The sequence below is a fragment of the Myxine glutinosa genome, chromosome 14 (assembly GCF_964187855.1).
Source record: "Myxine glutinosa chromosome 14, kmMyxGlut1.1, whole genome shotgun sequence".
Taxonomy (NCBI): domain Eukaryota; kingdom Metazoa; phylum Chordata; class Myxini; order Myxiniformes; family Myxinidae; genus Myxine; species Myxine glutinosa.
Window position 1 is genome coordinate 21382467 of NC_136274.1, and position 16004 is coordinate 21398470.

The following is a 16004-nucleotide window of genomic DNA, read 5'->3' on the forward strand; positions in this document are numbered from 1 at the left end:
GAGATCTTGTTAGAAATGAAGAACAAACAAGAAACAACACGATTGGTCGATTGACTATTGACCCAAATGAGCCTTCCTTCCGTGCCCCGAGGAGTTGATGGGTTCGATCGTTTGGAAAGTTGAACAAACTTCCAAAGCAAGGCAAGAAGTTCAGTTGGTAACATTCAAAGACTTTTTGGAGCAGCATCTTGCAAGAATTAGGCAAACTTGCCCTGCAACTTGACATCATGACAGCAAGTAAACCACATTGTAAGGACAAGGATCGGCCAGAGTGCTGCTAACTATCCACGGATAGACCATCCACGATGGCTATGCCTCCACCCATGATAGATGTGAACCCACTGTGACGTTTGATTGCAATTAAAGGTCCCTTGAGAGAGAACGAGTTGGAAAGAGAGAGAAAGACAAAGCCAGAGAGGTGGAGAGGGCGGGGGGCAGAGTTAGAATGCACCAGAGAAAATATGATAAGTAGAAAGCAAACATCAGATGCTTCCAACTTGAGTTATGGCCTGCAAAACTATTTCTAAAGGGCACATGATCTTTGACCCATTCAATCTAAAATTGAATCAGTTCATCTTTGTGTTAGTCCATAAGTGTGCCTGGTATGCTTGAAATCTCTTGAGCATTTCATAACGTATTAAAGCAACACGGATTTTCAATTTAAGGCAACTTGATCGTAGGCCTCTGACCTTTTGAACCCCAAATCTAATCTGTTTATCTTTATTGCAGTCCATAGCTCTGTCAAGTTTGAATAAAATCCCTTCGGCAGTTCACAAATTATTGTATGTATTGACCCTTTGAATCCAAAATTGAAGCAGTTCACCTTTACATCACAATAGACCTCTGTACCAAGTTTGATACATATCCCTTCAGTGGTTCACTTGTTATCACAGTGACAAAATTTGATTACGGATGGACGGATAACCCGAAAACACAGCGAGATGTTGCATACAAAAAACTCCCGAAGCCTCGATGCAAGACGTGGTGCAAGCACCCGCGTACTATCACGAAGCAACCACACCGGCTTGGAGTAAAACTTGCAACTACCACTGCAAGGCCATTTTGGATGCGGTTTGAATGCACAAATATTTTCGATATATATACACAGACTTGGCATTTAATATGGAATATTTTTTTTGTGGGGGTGAACTTACTTTTCAAGATGTCTTAGAACCAAAAGTTCATTGGAATTATGTTGAAATTATTCTAGATTTTGTTAATGTGACCTTTAGAAGAAACAAAAACCACATTTGACATTTCGAAACAAATAAATTGATTCTTGAAAGTGATGGAAACTGATATCAAACTCAATTCATGGACAGTACTGTGTTAAACTTCTGTACGTTTTCCAGAAGTATCTCTTTATTTTGCACATTAGCCAAAAAAATTTTTAACAAAAACAAAAATTAAATTACGACTGGGATTACGGGCAGTAAAATTACAGTTCAGTACTTCGTGTAACCCCCACGACCATTCAGGAGAGCACGTACACGTTGAGGCATGCTGTTCACGAGATTTGCCAAGGTTTGGACAGGAATCGCTTGCCATGCAGTTACAATAGCCTGCTGCAATTCACGCACAGAGGTCGGCTGCTGGTCCAAGGGATCGATTTGACGCGTTAATTCTGCCCACAAGTTCTCTATCGGATTCATATCCGGGGACATGGCAGGCCACTCCATATGCTCTACGCCACGGTCAGCAAGAAAGTGTTGGATCATGCGAGCACGATGAGGTCGTGCATTGTCATCTTGGAAGACAAAGTTTCCTCGAAAGGCTGCACGAGCAAAAGGAAGCAATGTTTCTTCCAGAATGGCGCTGTACTTGAACTGGTTCAGGTTTCCATTCAGACCAACCAGGTCAGTTTTGCCCCCTGCATGAAAAGCAGCCCAAGCGGTCACCCCACCACCTCCAGCTTGGACTCTTGGCACTACACAATCTTTGTTGTAGGCTTCATGCACTTGTCTGCGCACTCGGACGCGGCCATCTTGACGATAGACCAGAAATCTAGACTCGTCACTGAAGATCACGTGATTCCAGTGTCCTGGCTGCCATTGACGGTGCTCTCTGGCCCACTGCAATCGGCGCTGGCGGTGTTGTCTGGTCAGGCATGGCTTTCTCAGGGGACGCCTGGCACGATAGCCTGCTTGAACCAGTCGTTGGTTGACTAGCCTTCTGGATACAGGCACATTTGTCAATTGCTGCCACTCAGCCCTAAGCCGATTAGCTGACTTGGTACGGCCATTGCGGACTAACCGGTGCAGCTGGCGATCATCCCTCCTTGTGGTTCTGCGGGGACGTCCTGGCCTCGGTATTGGAGTAGGGACACCCCTCTGAGCATTTCGTTTCAGGATCTTTGACACCTGACCTTGAGTGATGCCATACTGCCGAGCAATAGCACGCTGTTTCATGCCATAATTTCGTAAAGCCACCACTCCATGACAAACAGCATTGTCGAGTTGACGGACCATCTCCAGAGGAAGCGGAAATAACTTTTGGAGACGTGCAGCAGTTGTTTTCCACTAATACAGAACGCAACAACCCTTGTATACCCGACTGTGAAGCCATACATTTTGCCACGCCACTTGTGATATAATCCTGTTGTTGACTTCTTGCTGCGACAGACAATCAGTGACATGGTTCTTTTAACAAATAAATCACCAAAGTGTAAAAGAAACTCACCAGATTGATAAACTGAGTACAAGAAAGTAAATATATATACATACACATACACACACACACACACACACACACACACACACACACACACACACACACACACACACACACACACACACACACACACACACACACACACACACACACACACACACACACACACACACACACACACACACGCTGAACCCCCTAACTTGACTAGAAAGCAAGGCACAGATTGAGTATATCCCCAGCAATTGCTGCACAATCTGTTCGCAACAAGTGTAGCCTGCCACGCTGACACATTGTCTCTGCCCTGCTCCTCGACAAGGAGGTTTGCAGTCAGGAATATTAAATTTAACCAAGGAAGCACACTAACCCGATGACATGACACTGACGTCATGCACATAAATTATACCAACACAATCACTTGTCATAGGCAGACGAAAGAGTGTTAACGGAAACCCAGAAACATCAACTCGTAAACGAGCAACTCAGCTCGGAATGGCAAGATCATCATTGCGAAGGATAATGAAGAAAGATTTGTTGCTGTTTCCTTACAAGATTCAAATGGTGCACAAAATGTCACCTCAAGATCCAGCAAATAGAATAACATTTGCAACCAAATTGCAGCAACTCGTAAGGGACTATCCTGATTTGTCCGAGTAAATTGCAGCGATTGATCAAGTTTTGTCCTCTGTAATGGATCACGTGTTGGAAAGAGCAAGACTTTGCGAAGTCAATGAGCACCATTTGCAGGACATTATTTTTCACAATTAATCTAATTAAAATAAAAAAAATCCATGAATTAAACTACCATTTGCAATTAATTTTTATTTTAAAAAAAAAAAAGTTGTAGAAAAAATAAAAATAAACCCTTCAGGTACTTTTGGCCGTGTGTGTGTGTGTATGTATATATATATATATATATATATATATATATATATATATATATCGCAATGTAAATGCAAAGATGCAAGACATTTCCATAAAAGCTACCAATTAGCAATACTCTCTCCCCCAAAAGAGATTTCCAGTTGATGCACAAATTTGCTGCTTTGCATTTACAGATGCCAGGAATGTTGGGCAAATGGCAAGTGGAAACAAATCCAAACGAAAGAACCCTTTGCAATGAAATGGAAAACAACCACATTGGAAAACTATACTACTTGAAAGAACGCCCGAGAACGCCCATACCATCTGAGGGCAATGTGCTGGAGTAGTCTTGGAAATGCACTTCATATTTTTCTCGTCATTTTTGAAATAAAATGTATTGACCAGAACCATACCATAGACCAGATCATAAGATATACCACCAAAAGCAGAGTAGAAGACCAAGATAGAGGGAGACATGGAGAAACAAAAGGTGTGGGAGGAATGGAAGGCAGGAGAGGATGCATGGGGTGGACAAGATGAATTCAGAAGAAAATTGAAAGGAGGGAAAACTGGAAATGTGGATTGAGGAGGGGTTGCGATAGGTTGTGCTGGGGAGGGGTTAATGAGAATAGAAAAGATCATGGTTTTGGATTGGGCATGATCTGCGAGGGTGGTGAACAGCTGTGTTGAAGATCTGGAGGGAGGAATGAGATTGAAGAGAATGTGAAAGTTTGATCCTCAGGCAGGAAAAAAGAAGAAAGAATGAGTGGAGGTGAGCAGTGATCCTGCAGAGGTAGTTTCACGATAAGGGAGTAGATAGTGGACTGTATGTTGCTTGCAGAAACCCAAGGTGAAGGGAGAGAGGGGATGGGAGGGGGTACAAATCACGGAAAGAGAAGAAGGTGCAAGACCGGAAAGGAGGGGTTAGAGGACAGAGACCACTGATCTGTCTGTGATAGCAAAGTGATAGGCCCATTGACTCAGCTTCATCGTGGGAGATTCCAAATAATCTTGAAGGCCTTGTTTTCCACAGTGTCAAGCTGAGCAGGTTGTGAGGGAGCCAGCTCAGAGAGGAGAGTAGTACTCCATCAAGCTGCAACCGAATGCTTTGTAGGTGGATAGAAGTTCAGGTGTGGCAAGGTAGGACTTTGTTTGACAGAGAATGCACAATCGGCAGATGGCTTTGTAGGCCAACTTTGAAATGTGGTTTGAAACCGTTTGTTCAGGTTGAAACGATGACATTGTTTTAGACAAGAGGGAGGCTCAGCCCCGACACAGCATGCCCTCGGCTTGTGCCGGGTGCACCGAAAAGATGAGCAAACTTGACTCTCAACTCTCAAGGAAGTAAAAGTAATAAAGTTTCCGTAGGTGAACCTGAGGGAGGATCATTATAAAGCTGAGCGCACACACGAGAAGCATACAGTCACGTGAAAAAGTAAGTACACCCCATGTAAAGTTTTGACTTTTTCAACATATTTCAACATACAGCTATTTGATCTTCATTTCAACAATATTGATAGATAAAGGTGATATAATATAACAAATATCATGAAACATTTACACTTTGTAGTCCATTGTATAATTTAAATAATCATAAATGCAAATTTCGCATGTGGAAAAAGTAAATACACCCCTACATTTATCACGACTTCAAATACCTAAAATTAGAATCATGTGCACCAGCTCAAGTGCAAATGATTAGAACATCGTTAGAGAGGATCTTGTAGGAACCTGTCTCACTTAAACGTCAGACATTTAGTTTGGTTTGCTCTTTGTTGTTGAAGTGTGCAGCATCACCATGCCTAGATCAAAAGAGCTCTCTGAAGGCTTCAGAAAGAAGGTTATAGATGTCTACGAGTCTGGGAAGGGATTGAAAAGATCTCCAAACAATTTGAAATCAATCATTCAACTGTACGGAAGTTCATCTACAAGTGGAGAAGATTCCAAACAACTGCCAACTTGTTCAGGCCAGGCCGCCCAGCAAGTTCAGCCCGAGAGCAGACCGCAAGATGCTGAAAGAAGTCTCTAAGAACCCCAGAATGTCATCACGGGACCTACAGGTAGCTCTTGCCACTGTTGATGTCAAAGTGCACGAGTCTACCATTAGAAAGAGGCTGCACAAATTTGATCTACATGGGAGGTGTGCCAGGAGGAAACCATTGCTGTCCAGAAAGAACATCAGGGCAAGACTAAAGTTTGCCAATGAACACCTAGGCAAAGACCAGCACTTCTGGAACAATGTGCTCTGGACAGATGAGTCAAAGGTACAGCTATTTGGCCACAGTACCAGAAGACGTGTTTGGCGAAAACCAAAAACAGCATTTGACCACAAGAACCTGATACCAACTGCAAAGCATGGTGGTGGAAATATTATGGTTTGGGGCAGCTTTGCTGCATCAGGGCCTGGGCAGCTCACCATCATGGAATCCACTATGAATTCTTCATTGTACCAGAGGGTGCTTGAGGATAATGTGAGGCCATCTGTCGGAAAGTTGAAGCTCAACCGAAGGTGGACCTTGCAACATGACAATGACCGTAAACATACCAGTAAATCCACCAAGGAATGGCTGAAAAGAAAGAAATGGAGGGTTCTGGAATGGCCAAGTCAAAGCCCAGATCTAAATCCCATTGAGATGTTGTGGGGGGATTTGAAACGAGCTGTGCATGCAAGAAACCCCTCAAACATCGCACAGCTGAAAGAATTCTGCATGGAGGAGTGGGCAAAAATTTCTCCCAGTCGATGGCAGAGACTATGAATGAATGAATGAATGATCGTTTTAAAGGCCATTTTCCCCGCTAGAACGGGGGTTAGCCTTGCGGGCCTGTTTGAGGCAATTAGTCCATGGGCTGGATAAACCCACTGTGCACCCCCCCCCACCCCCCAGATTCCTCACCCACTGGTATAATTTTGTCCATTAGGGTCTCCGTGATGAAAAAAAAGATGTTAACAAGGAAAATGTAGGGATGAACTTTATGTTATCACCATATTTTCATAGGTACCCCCTAGACGACATTTTGCGATTTTTGAATATTTAATTTAAGGGGGTATGGTTACTTTTTTGGCTAGTATGTCAGTATCAACAATCTGATCATTACAATTTATATATAATTTAAAAGGTAATTGAATTACCTCTCCAATGGTGTATTACTATTTCAGCTACCACCAATACTCATACATCTACAACCGTTCGAAGTGAATATATATCGACAAGTCTCATAAAACATCGAAAATATCCCCTCGTATACCAAAACATTTTTTTTTTTTTTTTTTTTAAACAGGTACACGCTATTAATGAGTATTTATAAGATGGAAACACATACAAGAAGATAATCAAAACATATTTTGACTTTCAGATTATTATAAGCCTCAGGAAAATGTGAAAAACCAAGATGGCCACCAAATCGTCATACGAAAATCTGTAAATTCTCATATTTTCCCTCAGATGAGATACATACATGAATGAAAGTTCCTTTTGTATGTTTGCAGACCCAAGGAATCCATTTCCACCAATGTGTTTAGAAAATAAGTACAACTTATCAAGATGGCAGCCATGTCCAATTGAAAATTGCTAAACATCAATTATGTTTTAACATTTTTATACCATAGTGAAATTATCGTTACAACAATGAAAGGTTGTTTTGTACAGTTTATGACCGAATCCTGTTTTTGTATCATTTCAGGTATATGTTCCATAACGATGTGTAGCCCGTGATCAAGATGAAACAGACTAAAAGATGCAAATGTGAACAAGAGCGTGGAGATGACCCTGTAGATCAGCCTGATATCTGTGTCATCCATTTCACAGACTCTTCGCCGGAAAACTTCACTTACCTTACACAAGAAAGACTCGACAAGCTTCAAGAGATTTGCAAAAAACGACTGTTCTGTGAAACTGAAGACAACTCAGAATAAGGTCCTTGCATATAAGCAGCACAGCAGTGTTGCATTACAGCTGTTGGTCCGAGCGGAACCCAATGGTGCTATAGATGTTGAAAATTTGATGATACCCTATCACTCCAGTTCCATACAGCATGGGTACCGCAGACGGATTCCTGGCCAAGACAGACAAAGCACAGGGTCTGCAATATCTCCTGAAGGATACAGAAGATGTTCCACTACCAAGAGCTGATACCCTAATTATTTAAGATGGCAATGCCTTATTTCACACCTTGCAGGACATCCCAGGCAATTTCCAACAAATCGCTTACAGAATATATGATGCTATGCCCAAGCAGAACGACATTGTATTCAGCACAGACATGTACAAAGCTCAATCGGTGAAGGGGATGGAACGTGAAAGACGAGGATGCGGAGACAAGATGATTATCCGTGGACCACCGACAAAGAAACCCATCAATTGGAAGCTCTTCTTAATGAATGATTACAACAAATTACAACTGAGCCAAGTTCTGAGTGATGTTTGGAGTGAGAACGAATTCGCTTCAAAACTGCTCCAGCATAAGATGGTTGTCGTAGTTGAAGGACATGCCTACATGTTGAGCTCAGATGATGGAAACACAATTAAAAGAACTGAAATTACTTCCCTGTATTCAACACAAGAGGAGACAGACACGCGAGTCATCATATACTGTCTCTATGCACAAGAGAGAGGATACCAGGTTGTACGTATCCGAAGTCCAGATAGCGATGTGTTCTTCATTGCTCTTCATCACGCTCCGACCCTAGATGTAACACCGCTATTCGACACAGGCTCTGGAAATAAAAAGCGGCTCATAAATGTCACAGATCTTGCACATGGCTATGGTCAACAGTTCTGCACTGCCGTGATGGCCTTACATGCATTTACGCACTGTGATACCACTAGTGCCTTCAAGGGCATTGGGAAAATACGGCCAATTAAAGTGCTCCAAAAGATGCCAGCATTCCAGTCTGTATTAGCGAGCCTTGGAGACGAATGGACTGTTCCTGAAACTGTGAACACTGAATTGGAGGCATTCACGTGTGCTATCTATGGGAAACCCCGGTATAAGAAGGTAGACAACTTACGCGACGCAATGCTTTAGGAGAAATGTGGCAGTCCTGATGGAGCAGTTAATCTCGGTCAGAATATTGACCTCAGCCAGCTTCCCCCTTGCGTAACAGTACTGCATCAGCATATTAGGCGAGTAAACTACCAGGTGGCCATCTGGAAGAGGGCACACGTTCCACAACCTGATGTCCCAAGTCCTGCAGACGGTAATGGTTGGAAAGTTGGAAAAGGTGACAAGCTTGAACCGGTGTGGTTTGAAGGAGACGCATGACCAGTCGACCGTGCGGATGTAGATCGTGATACCGACACCGAGGACTCGGATGATTTGGGTGCCTCCGATGAGGATGAAGATGAAGGAGTCGACGACTTCTCGCAAGACGATGATGACATTGATGATGATGATGATGATGGCACATAGCCAGCTGTTTCATGAAAGAGTTTGCTCTTTGATATTGCAAAAACATTGTTAATCAAATAGGAATACTTTCACAATATAATTATGTATATTATGTTTCTGCAGATGTGATTTACCATGTTACTGTCCACATTAATTACCTGGTCATTTAATTCAGTATTACCATAATGAAATAAGTCTTTGTATTTTGTTATTTGTCGTTCGGTAGTTGACCTGCCTTGGTTTTACCAATTTTTAGTTGTTATTGTGCATAGTCGACATGTTTTTAACCATAATATGATCCATTAAGGTGTCGACAGGGTTGTAAAACTTCCATATCACTCACTCACTCACTTTGTATTTTGTTTTGATTTCTGTGGGTGATTAAATATTGTATCCCCCGGACGAAAGTCGGGAACACCGTGGTTTAGGGTTACGCGGCGTCCGAGAGATTTCCTTGCGACCGCTCTGCAGTCTGCAAATGTGAACATGGTGAATGGATTTTGATCATATTTGGTATTAATCATGGTTACGAAAGGTTACGAAACATAGTTTTGTATTTGTTATTTTAGTACTGCATATTATTATTATCAATTATCACCAATGTTCAGCAATTTTCAATTAGACATGGCTGCCATCTTGATAAGTTGTACTTATTTTCTTAACACATTGGTGGAAATGGATTCCTTGGGTCTGAAATCATACAAAAGGAACTTTCATTCATGTATGTATCTCATCTGAGAGGGAAAATATGAGAATTTACAGATTTTCGTATGACGATTTGGCGGCCATCTTGGTTTTTCACATTTTCCTGAGGCTTATAATAATCTGAAAGTCAAAATAAGTTTTGATTATCTTCTTGTATGTGTTTCCATCTTATAAATACTCATTAATAGCGTGTACCTGTTTACAAAAAAAAAATGTTTTGGTATACGAGGGGATATTTTCGATGTTTTATGAGACGATATATATTCACTTCGAACGGTTGTAGATGTATGAGTAGTGGTGGTAGCTGAAATATTAATACACCATTGGAGAGGTGATTCAATTACCTTTTAAATGATATATAAATTGTAATGATCAGATTGCTGATACTGACATACTAGCCAAAAAAGTAACCATACCCCCTTAAATTAAATATTCAAAAATCGCAAAATGTCGTCTAGGGGGTACCTATGAAAATAGGGTGATAACAAAGTCCATCCCTACATTTTCCTTGTTAACATCTTTTTTTTCATCAAGGAGACCCTAATGGACAAAAATATACCAGTGGGTGAAGAATCTGGGGGGGTGCACGGTGGATCTATCCAGCCCATGGACTAAATGTTATTATGGATTTGCCCTTCCTGACGCCAACCCTCAGTTGCCTCTTACGATGCGCAGGGATACGGTGTACCTATTCTAAACCGGGGTACACACCGGGATGGCAGAGACTGGTAGACAGTTGTAAGAAACGCCGACTTGAGGTTGTTTCTGCCAAAGGGGGCAATACCACCTATTAGAGCCAAGGGTGTACTTACTTTTTCCACATGGGAAATTTGCATTTATGTTTATTTAAATGATACAATGGACTACAAAATGTAAATGTTTCATGATATTTGTTATATTATATCACCTTTATCTATCAATATTTTTGAAATGAAGATCAAATAGCTGTATGTTGAAATATGTTGAAAAAGTCAAAACTTTACATGGGGTGTACTTACTTTTTCACGTGACTGTATATGGTGCATGGCGAGTACCAAGTTACGCGCACTACATACTGATGAGGACGATGGTTGGGCGCAACACCAGGTGGGGTTTAACCTGACGAGAAAGGTGAAGACAGAATGGTTGGCGATTTCATGGATGCAGCTTTGCCATGGAGTCGAATTGTCTTCATCCTCCCTGCTCCGCAGTGGTGCCTCAAAATGATGGTGGGAACCTGAGCGAAGGCCAGGCAAGTTTGTCCAATGGTATGAAGCATAGTCTTGGAACGACTCACTGTGTGTATCACGCAGCTCACGCGTCGATGAAAAGTACAGCTCACAGTGAGAACTGGTGTGAATTGCAGGATACACTGATTATTGATAAATTGAACTCACATTGTGGCCCCAGGCCACCCACGTCTAAGGGTAGCCCGATTGTCAATCTGGAGTGTTCCAGCTAACCAGGTGCGGATGGTGACCGGGCCTCCTGTTGCCCGCGATTGGGAGTTTGAGGCCGCTTGGTCACGGCTCGCTAAATGCAGGACTCGCTCGCCAAACTTGGTGGCTTTTGTGCTGGGTACATTGTAATACACGTGTTTCGGTGACATCCACGTTTGCTCCATTCCATAAGATTATACCAAAACTCCAGTGTTCGTTTTCTTGGTTCTCGTCTCTCTCGTTCTCGTCTCTCTCGTTCTCGTCTCTCTCGTTCTCGTCTCTCTCGTTCTCGTCTCTCTCGTTCTCGTCTCTCTCGTTCTCGTCTCTCTCGTTCTCGTCTCTCTCGTTCTCGTCTCTCTCGTTCTCGTCTCTCTCGTTCTCGTCTCTCTCGTTCTCGTCTCTCTCTCGTTCTCGTCTCTCTCGTTCTCGTCTCTCTCGTTCTCGTCTCTCTCGTTCTCGTTCTCGTCTCTCTCGTTCATGGGCTGAGGGGTTACGCCCGCTTTGCGGTGCTATTTTTACCTTCGCCTTCGAAGGTGGATGGAGGTTATGTGTTCACCCCCGTCTGTCTGTGCACAGGATATCGCAAAAAGTCGTGGACGGATTCGGACGAAACTTGATGTATAATTCAATTGCAGTAAAACAAAGGCTTTGAAGAGGTTTACCACCTTTGATGCACCGTCTTTTACACCACCTTATTTAATGCATTTAATTAGTTATTCATGCCTGTTGTTTGTGCCCTTTATGATGTCCCTAAAAGCTGTGTTTCTTGTTTGAAATTACTTTCCTTTTTTTGGACTGCCAGACAAATACACTACATGACCAAATGTATGCGGACACCCCTTCTCATTTGTGGATTTCGCTGTTTCAGCCACACCCATTGCTGACAGGTATATATAATCAAGCACACAGCCATGCAATCTCTACAGACAAACATAGGCAGTAGAATGGGCCGATTGGGCCGTACTGAAGAGCTCAGTGACTTTCAACGTGACAACATCATAGGATGCCACCTTCTCAACATGTCAGTTCATCAAATTTCTGCCCTGCTCGAGCTGCCCCGGTCAACTGGAATTGCTGTTATTGTGAAGTGGAAACGTCTAGGAGCAACAACAGCTCAGCCGCGAAGTGGTAGGCCACACAAGCTCACAAAATGGGTCCGCCTAGTGCTGAAGCGTGTAGTGCGTAAAAATCGTCTGTCCTTGGTTGCAACACTCACTACCGAGTTCCAAACTGCCTCTGGAAGCAACGTCAACACAACAACTGCCATGATCTTTCTTGGGAAAACCACATTTCCAAGCTGGCCTCCAAAGCCAGTCGCCGACTGGGCATCCTCCGTCGTGCGAAGTCCTTCCTCGGCACACCTGAGCTCCTCACCACATACAAGGCTTTCATCCGCAGCTCAATGGATTACTGTTCTCCCCTCTGGGCTGGTGCTCCTGCCTCACACCTGGCTCGGCTTCACGCTGTTGAATCCAAAGCTTTCAAAATCATTGGAATCTCCCGCGATGAAGCTATCTCTGAGGGCCTTTCACTCACTCACCGCAGGCAGGTAGGGGGTCTTTCCGTCTTCTACCGACTCCTCTCCGGCCTTGCTCCCCCAGCTCTCTCTGTGCTCTGTCCCCCAAATATTCCTACAGGTCGCACAAGATCTGCCAGCAACCCTCTGATGGTTAAACTGCCGAAATCTCGGCTCTCTGCTCACCTTCACTCTTTCATTCCTCTTTTCTCCCGCCTCTGGAACAAACTCCCACACTCCCTTCAATCCCTCTCCTCCCTCCAGGTCTTTAAAACAGCTGTTCACCACCATCTCTTATCTTCCCCAAACCAAAACCTTGATCTTTTCTACCCCCACTAATTCACCCCAGATCCACCTTGTTTGAAATTCCAACTTCTTTCCTGGAAATCCTGGCAGTGTCCATATGTTTATACCTCTCCCACCCCCCCCCCCCCCCCCTTCACATGCCTCCCCCCCAAAGCCCTCTCCCTCCCACAGATCTCTCGATGTCTCCATGTCTCTCGGTCCCTGCTCTCAAATGTTGTGTTTGTGTCCTACCCCCTCTCTCCCCATCTTGTCTACCGCTCCCGATGTTATTTGTTTTATGTGTCTGTTTGTCTTTCTGTGTGATTCATGTTCGCTCTTTCACGAGCCTCGATCTTGTATACAAAAAAATTAATAAATAAATTTTAAAAAAAACTGTGTCGGGAGCTTCCTGAAATGGGTTTCCATGGTCGAGCAGCCACACACAAGCCTAAGATCACCATGCGCAATGCCAGGCGTCGGCTGGAGTGGTGTAAAGCTCACCACCATTTAACTTTGGAGCAGTGGAAACGCGTTCTCTGGAGTGATGAATCACGCTTCACCATCTGGGAGTCCGACGGACGAATCCGAGTTGGACGGATCCCAGGAGAACGCTACCTGCCCAAATGCATTGTGCCAACTGTAAAGTTTTGTGGAGGAGGAATAATGGTCTGGGGCTGTTTTTCATGGTTTGGGTTAGGCCCCTTAGCTCCAGTGAAGGGAAATCTTGACACGACAGCATACAATGACTTTCTAGATGATTGTGTGCTTCCAACTTCGTGGCAACAGTTTGGGGAAGGCCCTTTCCTGTTTCAGCATAACAATGGCCCCGTGCACAAAGAGAGGTCCATACAGAAATGGTTTGTTGAGATCGGTGTGGAAGAACTTGACTGGCCTGCACAGAGCCCTGACCTCAACCCCATTGAACACCTTTGGGATGAATTGGGACGCCGACTGCGAGCCAAGCCTAATCGCCCAACATCAGTACCTGACCTCACTGATGCTCTTGTGGCTGAATGGAAGCAAATCCCCACAACAATGTTCCAACATCCAGTGGAAAGCCTTCCCAGAAGAGTGGAGGCTGTTATAGCAGCAAAGGGGGGGGGACCAACTCCATATTAATGCCCATGATTTTGGAATGCGATATTCGATGTTCGGGTGTCCACATACTTTTGGTCTTGTAGTGCAGACAGACTAAAAAAATTACCTTACTCCTCTATACGCATGAGCAATCGGGCCAAATTCAACACTAAAGTACTGCTAAACTACAGGTCCAATTCATGTTCAAGTTGTGTTCTACAGTGTTCAATATGTAGAATCCAACTTTCCCAGTTCATGAGACCAAATTAAAGTGGCGATACATGGTAGAAGGTGGGAGAAAAACACTTGTAGTGTATAATAAGCTCAAATGAAATTGCTTCTGAATAAAGAAAAACTCATGGCCTACGGTGGATATAGCACGGAGGCCAAAAACAAATCAAACCAACAGAATGTCTCACCAAGAAGAACTCAAGTCATGACAAATAAAACGATGAAAACGAAAAGTCAAAGAATATGTGATAATCATTGAAATACAAAGAATATATTGCTTATATGTTATAAGTCATTGAACGATACCTCATGAACAAGATCGAGGTTCAAACAAACAAACAAAAATGCTGCTTTCTCCTCGAGAGATCAGTTAACTTTGGCACTGAATGTAAACTATGCCATCCACATTCATCATTTTAAACAGGAATCACATTGCCGGGGTTGTGACTCGGTAAAAAAAAAAGCAGTTCGGATCCAGCTCAGTATTTTGGCCAAAAAAATTGCCAGGTCTCAGATCGGCTCGGAACTCGGATACGTTTGCATTGCATCAAGCGTATGTGAATTCAATGCATGGGGCGGATAGGAAAGCGGGACATTACGGTAACTGTTCATGTGCGCATTTGCAAATAGTATAATTGTTTGTACTCCCTTTCTCCCTCCTCCCCGCTTCAACACACGTTGAAATTCACCAAGTCTCTTTTTGAGATATTCACTGTCTCGTCAGCTAAGAACCTCCACTCGGTTGCATCTTGGATTAGGACCATGAAGAGGTGAGGCGAAGCGAGGACACCATTCCAGTGCTGCCCAATCAGCCTCCCGGAATTACAAATGAACCTGGTATAGGCGAAGAAGGCCCTTAATCCGGTTTGGAGCTTCTCGACCGTTTGGCCGACATGACCACCGTTACATTACTGAAGCTTTCTGGGTGTTACAATCCAACAGAGGTCGAGAGCCTTAGGTCATGCTTTAAAAACATCCGCTTTAGACTTGAAAGGCAAGATCCATGACGAGGCTCGAAGATGTTTAAAAATGCAAATAGAAAGAGAAATAAAACAAAACCACTTTAAAGTGATGCCATTTGTGTGAACACCACCGAGGGATTTGGAGTCAAGATGCATTCATTTATAACATCAAGCATCATGTCTCTGTTGTTCACATGCACTTTCCTTCTTTGGACCCCCTGATGCGCACCTCTGAAACACCCACAAGCAGGAGGCTTAGATCGCGACAAGGTCACTCAACAGATTGTGCAAAGCAATTTAAATTATGGCTTCGGGGAGATGGCTGTGGAGGTGTGGGTAGGATGGGGAGGAGGTGAGGGGGGAGAGGGTCGGATTGCGGGGATGGGGAAAGGTGAAAGTGGGGGCAGGGTTAGGAAGGAGGAGGTGGGATGTCAACTTTAATTAACGCTATTCCAGGGACGTATATAATCTGATCGACGCCATTTGCACATGGTGAAACCAAAACGCACACACGCACGCCTCGTGCTCCTCTCTTGACACAACTTATCTCTCTCTTTCCCAAACAAATTCCTCATTTAATTTCCACTACGTTTGCATCGGATTGAGTGTGACTACAGAAAACCAGGTAGTCTGCTAATGGACAGCAGTGGAAGACAGACAAAGGTGAAAAGACCAAAAAAAAAAAGGATAACAGTTTGACAGGACAATTGGCGAGCACTCACCAGGGCCCCCTCGACCTTTTTGACGAAATTCAGGCCCTCGAAATGTATCCCTGTCATCATCCTGCACAGGCTGGGGCTGTACAACAACTGTTCCTGCAATACAAGTACACAAACACATCAAGTGATTAATGAAGAAAAGTAAAGAAAGGGGGGGGGGGGGGGGGGAAGA

General features: G+C 43.7%; 1 protein-coding gene and 1 pseudogene across 1 annotated transcript in view; one reads left to right on the forward strand and one right to left on the reverse strand.

The window, feature by feature from the left end:
* Positions 1-16004, reverse strand: part of ATRX (ATRX chromatin remodeler) — a 447777-nt gene that overhangs the window by 380496 nt on the left and 51277 nt on the right. Inside the window, exon 4 of the mRNA XM_078768164.1 lies at positions 15836-15928. Coding sequence (XP_078624290.1) covers positions 15836-15928 — 93 coding nt within the window. The remainder of the gene's footprint in view (positions 1-15835; positions 15929-16004) is intronic.
* LOC144888899 (5.8S ribosomal RNA) lies at positions 10894-11034 on the forward strand (annotated as a pseudogene).